The 14328-nt window shown below is 27.6% G+C and overlaps 2 protein-coding genes across 2 annotated transcripts; both read left to right on the plus strand.

The window, feature by feature from the left end:
- Positions 1-132: 132 nt before the first annotated feature.
- Positions 133-1402, plus strand: Bma-flp-22 (Uncharacterized protein; the record flags this gene model as incomplete). Its single annotated transcript, XM_001895110.2, has 2 exons — positions 133-246; positions 1247-1402. 2 exons carry the CDS (start codon positions 133-135, stop codon positions 1400-1402), a joined length of 270 nt encoding a protein of 89 aa, XP_001895145.2.
- Positions 1403-4617: 3215 nt separating this feature from the next.
- Bm9445 (Uncharacterized protein) lies at positions 4618-11925 on the plus strand (the record flags this gene model as incomplete). Its single annotated transcript, XM_043080043.1, has 19 exons — positions 4618-4712; positions 5169-5410; positions 5565-5748; positions 6046-6182; positions 6455-6516; positions 6912-7022; positions 7154-7301; positions 7774-7832; positions 8127-8303; positions 8600-8731; positions 8927-9067; positions 9287-9427; positions 9514-9670; positions 9929-10083; positions 10442-10557; positions 10711-10915; positions 11270-11347; positions 11553-11639; positions 11809-11925. 19 exons carry the CDS (start codon positions 4618-4620, stop codon positions 11923-11925), a joined length of 2544 nt encoding a protein of 847 aa, XP_042935977.1.
- Positions 11926-14328: the final 2403 nt, after the last annotated feature.

Here is a 14328-nt window from a genome sequence, read left to right on the forward strand (position 1 = left end):
TGTATCGAAATGTTTTTCATTAAGTTTTTGTTGAAAATTTAAAACTTTTAATGTTCATTTTTGTTTACAGATTTTTCATATTTAAACTAAAAGAAAATACATCGAACGAAACGGTGGTTTATAGAATCAAAAATGAACTTTAGCCAATCAAAAATTATTTTCGCTTTGTTTATTGCTTCAACAGCTTTTATCTTAACGAGTTCAATGCATTTGGATCCATTAATAGCAACATCAGATAATGATGATGTATGTTAAGTTCAAATTTTTATTACATATTTATATGTTCTAATTATTTGAGATATCTTAGTGATATATCATTGCAAATGTACTTAAGTAAATCAATTCATTATTACATTATTTTTTCCCTGTTAAAATTATATCACGCAATATATTCATGTAAACGTAGTCGAACAGAGTTAAAATGAAATTGCAGGTCAATTAAACGTATGCCTGAAGAGAAATGAATTTTGGTTGAGAAAAATTGTTAAACAAATAAGCTCATTCTTAATAAGTTGTAATTTTATAAATTATTAGCTTTGTCAATTAATTACTTAATGAATTACTATTGATCGAATGATCTTTGAATGATTTAATAAAACTTTTTGATTTAATAAAAAATGACTTAATAAAACCAAAATTAAAAATTATTTATAAAATTGAAGAATTTTTAGTGCTTATTCTTTATTTAATCATAATTATTGCTTGTAAGTTCTTTAGAAAAAAAAAAAGAACGATTATTTGGTTCGAAAATAATAAGTTATACAAATGGTCAATAATAAATTCACAGAGAAGCAATAAATAGTTAATAATTACTTATTTATAATAAATTACTGCTTCATTTAATAAACGTTCATTATATTCAGTTTACTAATGATGAAAAAATCAAAAAATAACATAGTAATGAAATCAGTTATTGAGAATATTATAAGAAAGTTTTTATTTAAAATAGTAATAAATAGAATATTTTGTTCAATGCTATCAATGGTGACAGATATTATTAGAAATTATTAAGTGGAATAAGAAATGAAAACTGTAGTGTTATGTTTAATGATATAATTAGGTTATTAAGCGTACTGTATATAAAGAGAAAAGTAAAATAGAAACAAAAATAATAAAACAAAGGAAAAAAAAACAAAAATTGAATTAACTTTAGGATATTTTTTAGTTTCTATAATACCTTTTGGCATATTGAAGAAAAATATCTGTCATAGTGCTTTGGAATATCAAAATTTATAAATTATTTCAGGATGATTTCATTAGAACATTACGTGTACCCAATGCTAAATGGATGAGATTTGGGAAAAGATTGCCCAATGCGAAATGGATGCGTTTTGGTAAAAGGGCGCAAACTGCTAAATGGATGAGATTTGGAAAACGTAACGATGATTTCTACGATTATTAATAAAGAAAAAGAAAACATTGTATTTCGTTTTTTTTTTTCTTTTTTTTTTTTTTTGTAGTATTATAAAACATTTTGTTACAATTTAATTAATTTGCTATCGTAAAACTAAGTTTTTTTTTTTTTTTTTCATGGAAAGATTTTAAGAAAGCAAATTTTTTAAACTGTTCGATAGCGATAATGATAATAATATGAGAATATTTATTTATTATTTGCTGTATCATATTTGTTTACTGTAATATGTAATGATTCCATTTTTTTGGCTTTTTTTTATGTAGAAGTTTAACGTAAACAAAAGTAAAAATGTTGCAAAGATTAGTTCATTGTTAATATGAAAATAATTTTTTTTAAATGATTTTATAATCTTTTGGTATAAAATGTTGACAGAGCAATTAACATTTTCATCTTGCAAAATTTGCATAAAATTGAAAATTATTGAAGAATATAAGCATTTTTCAACCTGAAATAACTGTTATATGCTGAAGCTTTGGCAGTATTTGGATTTCAGACTTTTCGATTAAGCTATTCTAATCATTTCCACTTCACTTTTACTCAATTAAGCCATTCTAACTAAGACAATCGATACATGAAGCACAGTTACAATAAGGTAAACAATTACAAAATTGTGGAATAAAAAAGAAAGAAAAAGAGGAAAAATAAAAACGAAATTTTAGAAATTACAATGAAAATCAAACTTCTGTCATAAACGCATGATCGACAAGAGTAAGCTATAGTGAAAACTCCTAAATTGAAATTTGATTAAGAATTCAATAATTCGAGGATTAGATGATAAAATACATAAATAATAAGTGAATAATAAATAATTGAATTGCAGTTGCACAGATAACAAATAGTCGAATAGTGCATAAATCATAAATAGTTATAAATAGTTGAATTACAGTTGTAAATTGATTATAGATATCATATCATATCATTGCTGTATATCATAATCTAGTTGATATCTGTTGATCGATAATACTCTACTGATAAAGTGTGGAAGATAAGAGAACATTAGTTTGTGATAAGATTAAAAAAGATTATGATAGTATGAAATAAGACCAAAGAGATTTCATAAAATTGAACAATTCATAGCACAAACAATACATTTATTTCCATTAAAATTTTTAAAATACTAAAATATTTCGTTACGTATTATCATTCAAAGAATAATGATAATTAATACAGTGATCAATCAATCAATCAATTGATTGATTGATATTATCATTGTGAAACAAATAGATCAATCATTATTGCATTCATGAATATTTTTAAGACGTAAATTAATGAGAAAAATTTGTTTGATCAGAATTTGCGTGTTCTTTTTATTGAAACTTTTCACTCATTTCAATTTATTTTATCGCACACAACATGTCATTTTGCGCCCCACCCATTTGTCGCATTATGCAAAAGTAACAATAAAGAAGCCAAAATGCTAAAATAATCTCTTAAAGTAAGTTGTTTTCTCCTCAATTCTTATCCTTTTTTATCGTACGAAACTCAATTTTTGTTTTCTGAGTGTAATTGAATTTCTTTTTTCCGATCTTTGCTGTTTAAAAAAAAAATCGGTCTTTAACAAACTGTCAAAGACCGATTTTTTTTTTCTTGTATTGTTTGCTTTCCACTAGAATACATTATATTCCTTACTCTCATTCCTGTCTGTTATAGTTAATATGTGTTTTAACATATATAAAAACCTAATTAGCATATTTTCCTCTTTCTATCTTTTCCTTTGTGAATTTTTCTCTGACATATGGCGGTGTTGTCCACTTATTGATTGAATATTGTGTGATTTCTCTCTTTTTTTTTTCTTTTTTTAACGATTGTAACCTTTGTTATATATGATTAACTTTTGAAACTTTTGTTATGTATAATTAATTTTCGAGAGATTACAAAATTATCATTATAATAATGCTATTGTAAAAGATTATTACAAAGGAGTGATTATTCCGCCAGTTTTATTACATTTTCGTCATTGAGGTAGAGAATTGGTTGATTCGATTTCTATCTGGTTATAATTTTTCTCACAAAATTTATGTTCTGATACTGTTTTTTTATTCATCTAGATTTCATTTCATTTTTATTTATATTAACGAATTTTTGCATACTTTTTTTTTTCCTATATGAGAAGCAATTTTCAACAATTATGTCAAACTTTATTAAATTTTATCTTTTCATTGTTTTCGTTCTGGATTTTTTTCTTTCTAATTTACAAATAAGGATTTTGTTAAATAAACAGAAATAAAATTTTCAAATAATTAGCATATTTCAAAATTAGTTTTTTGGTAACACTGTACTGAAAGAGGAATTTATCTTACTGAATGAAATATTGGATTCTAATTTATTCTTCTAAGTCTCAGTTTTTGCTATATATTTTACATGGGATCAAATTGCTGTTTATTAATTTATCATTGATTAATTATTAAGAATTATAATATGGAATCGATTCAGTTATGTGATAGATAGAATATTTGACTCATGGAATAGAAGTATAGTAGAAAAGATTTAATGATGTCGATGACAAAAGTACTGATTAGAAATTGATAATAAATTGAGAGTAGCTTTATTTGTTTGGAGATGACAATTGTTCTGAAAGATATGAAAAAAGCATGCTAAGAATTTGAAATCCGGAAGAGTGAGTTTGATAAGAAAACATGCGAAAACAAAGATGAAATTTCATTGTGAAAATGAATTAAAGGATAATAGGATTTGAGAAATAGTTATTGAATGATGTGTACTATATTACTATAGTATGAATGGATGATTCTTTTCCGGTTATATTTGTTGCTGACCAAAATATCAAATGAAAATAATATTTCTCAATGCGAATAAAATGTTTTATATAAAGAAAGATGTTTAATTAGTTGAAATATTGAGTATGATTAATTATTTGCTTAACGTTTCGTTCATTTAACTTTGCTGGTTATTGATGAGTTTTGCATTGTTTGATCGCTTAATGTGAGTAAACTTTTCTTCTTTTTTGGTTAGTGGTCATTGTCTCATTTTATTTAGCTATTGTAAATCCGTAGATTTCAGCTTACGCTTAAAAAAATGTGTTTAAAATGTACAACATTTATCTATTTACTTTGAATTTATTAAAAGAAAGTTTATATATCTTTTTCAGGTCATTTTCAAAAAACAAAAAAAAAAAAAGTTCGTTGCTTTTCTTCTTAGCGTCCGCTATATTTGAGTGTGTGGAAGGAGAATTGCCTGGAGCGAAAATGTCAACATTAGATGATTTGAAGATTCGCATTGTTGCGGTGATTGGTTCAGAAAAAAATGGATGCACTGCGAATCATTTGTATCAGATATACAAGTATTTTTTTTAATTATTAATTTTTAGACAAATGCGCACATTTGTTTTGGTTAATTTTATTTGACTTTAGAATAATAATTATGAAGTGAATATTTGTTTAAATGTTTTTCCGACAAGAAAAATTAAAATATCACATTTGGTTAGAAGGTCTGATTTGCATTTGGAATCGCATCATTATTTCAAATTTGAAAAAAAAGGAAAAAACAAGAAAGAAACAAGAAAAAAGAAAGTTTATTAGATAAGGACAGTAAAATTTTGATACAGATAGTTCAAGTAAATATTTATTCAAATAAACATTTATGAGAGTTTTGATGAGTGATGAAGGATTAAGATTACAGAGTTACTTATTACAACCATAATCTTTTGTTCCTTGTTTCTGTGTATTTTTTATACTTATGTTTAATATATTAGAATTTTTCCTTTTTTTTAAAAAAAAAAAAATCAGATTATGGTCAGGGATATGTATGGCAAAGGTTTGCATCCGGAAGAATATGGCTTTGAGGATTTGGATTCACTTCTTGTTTCACCAGCTATGCAAGGCGAAGGTGGAATTGTGTATGAAAATGGGCGATATTTCGCAGCTGGGGATAAAAATACTAAAAAAATGTTAGATCTTGTCCGCAATACAAAGTCAAAATCTCGAAATCTCAAAACAGGGCGAAGATGTAATGCTGCAAAATCTTCGACATTTATGAAAAGTATGTGACATTTTCTTTTCCGACTTTTTCCCTGATTTGTATATATTTCATATGATTACTCATCTCGAGTTTTTAACACTTCTGTGAGTTATTTCTTGAAGTTTTAATTGATGTATGACAAATTCCTTCATGATGTCTTTACGAAATAATTTAGGAGAATTTCGACCGGTTGCACCAGCTTATTCTAACTGTATTAAAGCTGAAAGTTCGAAATTGCCTAAGTGGTTTCAGAACGAAGCTATTTCGATAGAAAAAACGGCAACGAAATTCCAAGAAAATTCAGACAGCACTTTAAAAAATATACCTCAATCAAATCTCAAAGCAAAATTCTATAAAAAGTCTGTGATATCGGTTACATCGCTAGTTAAGGAATCAAATTTTGTTATTGTTAAGCCTTCTGTGACTATTTCCGGTTTACTTCTGATGCTTCTAACTATAAATTGGTTTGATTTATTGAATTCAAGCAATCAGTTCGTAACAGAGTTAATGTCTTCAAGCAGTTGATTGACAAAGGTCACTCAAAATCGGGTAAGCCAGTATCATACTTTACAATGAAGCCCAGAACGAGAGTTATCCAATCAGTTCTAGTGGATTTAATTGATATTTACTTGATAGTTTAATAGTCCAGTGTTTAGGCATATGCAGTCTTCTTGTGTTTCTGAACACCAAAAGTTAGAACTAATTACACCTATGCAAACTTCGGACAATAATCAACCATTATACAATCAGCGAAATTGTGATTACGATAATCATTCCGTCGCATCAGCTTCAGGTCACTTCATTTTAATTTATCTAAACTGCACTGTTTGATTAGTTTCTTTAATCTGTCATTGAGCGTTATTAAAGTTGAAATGGGTGTAAATTTGTTAAGATTAAAAAGATGTTTTTTTTTTTTAATTTACTGTTAAGAGTAGAAATTTGATAATTCATGCTTATTCCATAGAGCATTTCATGAAAAACATTCATTCCATTACTTTTTGTAGAATATTTTTTTGGTAATAAATTCCATTTTTTTGATTTGAAAGTAATTTCTAATATATTCAGGGATCCAGCCACAATCGCTTGTGAATAAAATTAAAGAAAATGGAGTCTTGAAATCTCAAAAGGTCTTTATTTAGGCTGTTTATTCAAATTTTTTTTTATTTAGCTATTAAAGATTCAAAAAAAAAAAATCGTTGTGGACATTTGGACAGACAGTCCTTATTCGATGAACTTTTATTTACTTGGATCACTTACTTAAATTTGTCGTAAAACTTCTATGTTTCTTAATCATTTGAAAGTTTTTAAAATGAACAATGTGATATGATTCTGCATTTCATAGCTTTAACTGTTACTACACTTACCACAGTAAAATAGTGAACTATTGAACATGAATTTCATTCTAATTTGACAGCTACGAAATAGAATTTTAATTACCCTTACACTTAAGCTTAAAATTTTGATTTTTGAAACTGAAATTTATTAGAGATTGAACAGTTTTTTTTTTTCCTTTTTATTTTAGGGTAGAAAGCGACTGATAAAACTCATTGAACTAAATGGCGGTGAAATAAAATTTTCGGAAATGAAAAAATCATATTTATGTTCTTTTGATGTTTCTCTTAACAATACTGAGGTTATCATTTTTATTCTTGTACACCTAGCAGTTATTACAGTTTGTGAAGTATTCAGGAATAAATTTGGGTGCAGTTATCATGTCGAATGCACTGTTTTAATAAATCAACTAATACGTTTTCCTTTTTTCAGATCTGTCGCTTATTTAATACGAAAGAAGAAGAAATTCAAAACCTTTATGAATTTCTCAAAAAGCGTCTATATAACGATGTTCTGGTAACAAAATGTGAAGATGATGATCTTTTGCTAAGAGTTATTAACGACGAGAACGATAGTGATGGTTAGTTACAACTCATTAAATATTTAATCTAATAGCATTTGACATGACAGAAAAATAAAAATCGTGCTGAGGCGTTTAAAATGCTATGAATAAATGATTAAGTAGCGAAGTTTGAAGTTGAAATAATCATTTACATTATGTAAGGTATAATTATTTAAAAATTATTTAAACCGGAGATTTGATTCAGTTTTATGTGGATTTTATATACTTTATTTATTATAATAAGAGGGAGAGAGAAAGAAGGAGAAAGAAATATGGTGAATTCCATACAGTCCTAAATATTACAATCTAAAAAAATTTGTTAGGTAATGATGAAATCTTGTAATTTATTTTTCTATTTGTAACTTATTTTTCTAAGACTCTATTTTTAAAAGTTTTCATGTTTAGTTCTCACTTGTTAAAAGTTTATGTGAAAAAAAAAAATATTCCTGACATATGCATATCTCTAACTATTTACTAATTTTTCTTGCAGAATTTGAAACTATTCTCGGTTCTGTCAATGTTATGCCTCAAAAATCATTGTCACTTGCGGTAAATGTTTCATTTTTACTTTTTCATTAATCGCTTTCTTCTGCTCTTTCCCTTTTTTACATTTTTCTTTTTTTTCTCCCCATCTCAATTTCCATTTCATATTTCTTTAAGAAATTTTTGTGAACATAAAATATTCTTGGGCTATAATGGATTTCTAATGACGAGAACAGTTCTATACAATTTATTTCACACTTCTACTGTTTAATATTTATCATATGTGAGGTACTTTTATTTTCCAGAATTTTTTATTATGATATTCCCGTGCATTTCGTTTTTTTTTTTTTCTTTTTATAGTCAACTTTGGTGCAACGGGATATTTTTCACAGTTCATTCAGTCAAAATCAACATCGACTTGATTTTCTGGATCGTTCTGTTGTTCCTATTTCTTCATTACCGAAAACTGGTACTGCTGATAATAGCTGTCTTCAAGATTCACAGTTTCCTGTTCCAAATGTTAATCTATCGGAGAAAGTTAGTTTAAATCATAGATGATTCGATCAGCGGATTGTTAATTAGGCAGAATTTGAATAGTTGGAAAGTGGACATTATTTAGAAATTTGAGTAAGTAATTGAAAAAGATACTTAGATTTGCTTTACAGTTTTTTTCTTTTTCTTTTTTTTTTTTTTTTTTTTTTTTTTTTTAATTTAGAAAACACAGTGATCGTTTTGATTTCAATTTTTTCACACATTAAAGAAATATTTTTTTGAATATAAGATCTTTTATTTTTTGATACTATTTAACGCATGAATTTACATTTGTCTTGTAGGCGAATGATAGATATAAACACGGGAATGGATCAACATTGGCTTCGGTGATAAGGACAAAAGATGATTATTTGCCGTATAAGGTTTTGATCGATAAAGTGCTCCGTTTTGTCCGAACAAAGGGTTCCTTCAAGGTATTTTTTCATTCATTATGCAAATACAGGAATTGATTTGTTCCTCTTTCAAGAAACAAATTTAAATGCTTAGACATTTCAGAAGCAATAAAAAAAACGGATTTTTTGGATGAAAATAATTATTCTGAGTACAATTTGGATAAAATTTACTTTTTCCTTCTCTCACATATATACACTATATGCTTTCTCTTTTAGGTTTCTGATTTGTCGAGGATTTTTTATGAAGAGGATGGTAGAAACATTGATCCTAGGAATTATCCGGAAGGTACATGGGAGAATATAATACAAAAATTGCTTTCATCTGGTAGATATCCAGAACTCACAGTTCGAGATGGTGTTAGTTATTTCATTAGTTCGAATTTCGATACTTGAAAATATTTTTTTTTTTTTTTTAATTGAGGTTATTTCTTCACTAACATAGTCTAACTTTTAATCCTCAAAAAAATTTTTATTTATTGGATAGAATTTTGGATACAATTTTCGGTACAGATTTGTGGATACGGCCAACGTTTTGTTTTTATTTTAAGCAGTTATCAACTTTTATGATTATTCTAGATACTTCATCTCCGGAAACACTTTGAAAAATCAGCTTTCCCATCTGTTCAATCATCGAGTAATTGTGCAAATAGTGATCGAAATGAATGCGAACGACCAGTGCCTCCAAGATCCATTGATAACAGTGTACCAGCCGCTATAGTTGGTCTTATTTATTTTCTTATTGTCACCTAATTTTATCTTTTTAATTTTGAATTCCTAAATCAAAAATTCAATTTTTTTTATAGATCTATGACCTGCTGCTGGAGTCAGGAAGGCCTTTACATCAGAAAGAATTACTCGAAAAACTGAGTGCAAGAGGCATTAATATGAACATTTGCCAGCTTACAATTAAGCTGATAACGAAGTTCAAAAATGTCTTTTGCTGCAAATTTGATTTGGCAGGTACTATAAGTTTAAATAATCATTACAGAAATGATATAAAGATTTGAAACTGTAGAAAATCTAATGTTTTTATATCGGAAAAAATTGAAATAATGAGTTATGAAACTAAGTAGATGAGTTTTTGAGATATATATTCACTGTTTATGTATAAACTAAAATAAGTTAAAATATATGTGGAATGATTTTTGCTTTACAAAAATTGCATTAGGATATGTGCATAAATGAAAAACTGATGTATTGTGATATTTTTCAAAACAGGAATTGTGATATCATTAATGGATGATACTAAAATACCTGAAGAGCTAGCCCTATCGCCTTGTTTACCATCATTCACTGAATCAGTTAAAATAGTCAATCATGTTATGTCGGATTATTGTTCCACTACTGAATCAGCTGGCAATATTTTTAAACCAGTTAGTTTTATCTTCATTGTTGTATAAAGTAGTGGAAACTAATTCCCAGATTATTTTTTTAGAACAATTTCACTTTAACAGTATGAATACAATTTGTTTTTCAATGATTGAGTCCCAGATAATTATTCAACCATTACTATGCATTTCTCAATGTAAGAGAACTTTATGACTCTGGAATAATTTGTTGAGACGAAACCAGATAATGCACTGTCATTACTTATTAATATAAAATAGTTGAAATGTTTTTCTTTTCTGAACTTTTAAACTTGACAACTGATGGGAATGATAACAAAAGGTGGGAAAAAGCGGGTTGTGATTTTTTTTTTCTTTTTTGAAACTATTTTTATCGTTTATTTAGGTTTTATTGATAGATATTGCTTTGATTAGAGAACCACTGGAGAGATTTCGAATCCAGGCATTCTTTAGACTTCGCTCTTTTGAACGCGAATATAATTTATTCGAAAAAAAAATGTGGTAAGTGTGTTCATGTAGTTATCAAACTATCGCTTTTGGACTTTAACTTACATCGAAGTAACTTAAGACGAGACAAGTAAATCTTTATTCAATAATGACTTTATTATTTGAAATAAAAGTTCGTATAAACATACAACGGTTGTAGTCTTTTAGCCTTCACTACCTATCTGTTGTTCCGGAAGAGGAATATGCTATAAAGAAACCCATAAAAGATTGTATTTACGCTTTCCATGATATCAAAAATGATCGGGTTTATCGAGTCCAGTGCATGGGTGACGTTAGTCACTCTAATGCTGTGTCGGTTTATTTAATTGATCAAATGCGCTATCAAGAGGTACCAATCAGTCAATTGAGAAAGGTTTGAAATAGTTTTTTTTTTTTTTTCCGAAATTTGTGGTTAGAATTACAATTAACAGATTTTGCAAAGTATTAAGAAGAGCATTGTAGAGTGTTTGCCTGAAATTTCGTTTGATTCCTGGTGATTCAAGTTCAAAGATTTAAGATTGTAAAGGCTCGCAATAAATCTGCTAATGTTCTACTCAATTTTTGCGTCATATCTTTACAGATAATTATTAAGCCATAAAAAATATAAGCTGGGAGCCTTTTGTGATATGTGTAAAGTTGGTTTATAGATTCAAAACTGTTTACAAAATATAATTTTTTAAACCTAACAATTTATTGATTGATTTCAAATTAGATGCAATATTTTTAGCTGACGAGTGATTATACAAGACCATCATACGGTGTGGTCGCAAAAACTGCACCATTTATGATTGCACCTGGAAGAAAGGTGGAAAATTAAAATTTTTACTTATAATTTATGCTTTATTCTCAGTGGAAATTTGAGTACTGTCGTCTGAATTGAAGTCAGTTTTATATTTTATTAAGCAATCGAAGAGAAAATTTTCATAATTCTATCCTTCAAGTGGCATTCATAATTAGAACTCATACAATATTGTTTAGAGGAAAACAAATACTATTTTTTGTTGCTTTAGAATGAATTCGATAAATATTTCTCTTTGGTATATTCAAAGCTTCTTGGAGGTACTACTCTGGATATCCAAGCCGATGTGGTTTCTGAGGTAAGCTCTCAGCCTAATTTTATTTGAAGTGAATGAAGATTATATGTGTAATCAGAAGTATTTTTTTTTAGGAATTGAAATAAGGAATCAAATATGTTTATGTTTTCGTTTATGAACATTCCAATTTCTTAGTTTATTTTTGAATTCTCAGAGTTTATTTTCCTTTTAGCCATCGAAAAATCTTTTCGAATTGAAGCAACTGTACAGCGAAGTACACAGTCTAAATGTGCCAGCAATGTTTTTGCGACAGAATTTGATTCAAGTGTTTCCTTCAAACTTATATTAAGGTTATACGTTATAGTACATGACTATCAATTTTAATTTTTAAATGAGGAAAATATTTTTAGATCTGTTGTGATGAATTAAGAAATACATGTAGTTTGATTATTGTTTTAGGATAAGTTGGTGAATTAAGTGTAGTTAAAACAATTGTTTTTTAATGTTTAAATGATCTAAAAATGTATAAAGTCAAATTCTTTTGAATTTTTTGAAATTTTCATAGAGATTTTGATTACTATTTATTACACTTCTCAAAGAGGTAAATGACAGTAAAAGATGACATGAACTAAAAACTGAATGATTCGATTCAAATGACAAAAATCACAATGATTTCGATTGTGTTTCGTCAAAATTGGTGATTTATGGATGGTAAATTTGTTGCTTTATATTTTATTGTTTTGTGATAAGTATTCCAAACATCTGAAAATTCTGCATAAAGCAACTACTGTGATATGGTGAATTTCACTTCATTTCAAATCTTTTGTTGTATATAATTGACTAATCATGAATTTTCGAGCAGTAAATTAACTTAGCAAGAATAATTCCAAAAAGTAATGATGGATATAAAACTGTTTTTCCAACTTTAAAGTTGTTTTAATTGCAATGATTACAAAAACAAATAATAAAAAAGGCAACATAAACAAAATCATCTACTGTCCATTTCATTTGTCATCTCTTAATTTCCTTCAGTGATTATGATGATTCTGAAATGAGAAGTATTATCTTTACCAAAAATGTTTACTTTATTGTTGTCAATACAGTGTATTGTTAACTTTTTATCTACCTTGATGAAAATTGAAGTCGCTCTGTATTACATGAATTATTCCTAGAGACCAGGCCTTATTATTGTCACAATAAAAGCATATTTTTCGGGTCAAAATCATACCTGATCTTGATATACCACTGAATACCTAAATATTTTATAAGAAACCGAAGTTTCATACATTCTTTTAATGAATGTTACCGATAAAATATTTCGGTAAATTTTGAGATCCTTTGAGCTATCATTTTGAAAAGATTACTGTAAATATTCTTCGAGTATCTTAATATATTCAAGGGAAAGTGAAGGAATATTGCAAAAAAGTTATGGGATTGTACGTAAATAAAATTGTAATGAAATTGTTGAATTCAATTCAGAAACAAGAGTTCAGAGACATGCAATAAACTGTCGAATCAATAACAGTTAACATTAATCTGAACAAAAACTAATTAAAGAAGTGATGAGCATTCTAAAATTTTTACGAAGAATTAATCATATAATAAATTATCACAATATTTCCATCTAAATAGGTTGATTGTCGTAAATATTAAATTTATGTACGACTTGTCTGTGTCACCCGTCACATGTGTATTGTAACTCATACGTGCTAATATAAGCATCAAAGATGAAAGTTCCAAGAGTTTTCCAAAAATCTACTGATTCTCTCATTGCCTTACCTATACCTAAAGCTAACAGTAATTAATAAATCCTGAGAAATAAGTATTAAAAATCTGTAATACTTGAACCACTTACGCAGTCGGTCCTAAAGCTTTTGCTACTGTTTCCTGGCGGAGGGACCGCTCTACTTCTACTAGCCACTCAGCTTCATCATCACTTTTAGGCCTAAGATCCACTTTACCTCTTCCTTAAATTTCGATTTGTGAAGTTCGAATCCCCTCCTCCCTCCATTTTTATTACTTCTTCAACCCGACTCTTCTCCATTTCTTGCTGACATTTCACTTTTCGTGTTCTGTCAACATCCTTTCCAATCTTGCCGATAGTAATTATTGTACAATGTTTAAAACTTTGATAGTTCACTACTTGTTGGTATTTTTAGCAAAATTTTAAAGTATCTCTTAGAATTTTTTTTTTTTTTTTCGAAGCTTAACAGTATACACTTGAAGTCAATTTATGAAATAAAGGAAAAGATGAATTACTTATTCTTTTTCTACCATAAATTCATATAATGTTCCTTAGTCAGAGAATCGCCTCGCTGTATTTGAATTTCCGCAGACAGCGATTACATTTTTAGAGGAAAGATCTGAGAATGTATCATTGTAATGAAGACATGAAATTGAAGTGAAACTGTGGAAAATTAAATATATGTGTATTTAAATAGAGAAATTTAATAGCAAAATAATGCATCGTAGTTAGTTGGTAATCTCATTATAATCTCTCAAATCTGCTTGCATTCTTTTCGTAACATAATATTCTGCATATTAAAATTTGAATTTTGGATATTTTCTTTGTAGGAAATTTCTTGCAAATTCATTCAAATTATTAGCATAAAATTTGAATGAGTACTACAATATTTTTACTAAATAATATTACGCCTAATCATAATGATGTGACACTTTTACTAGCAATATCTTCAGGAAATTTTCACCAACTAACTTTTTAGCACAATTATTTTCTCGCGATTTATAAAAA

The sequence above is a fragment of the Brugia malayi genome, assembly GCF_000002995.4.
Source record: "Brugia malayi strain FR3 genome assembly, contig: Bm_v4_Chr3_scaffold_001, whole genome shotgun sequence".
NCBI lineage: Eukaryota > Metazoa > Nematoda > Chromadorea > Rhabditida > Onchocercidae > Brugia > Brugia malayi.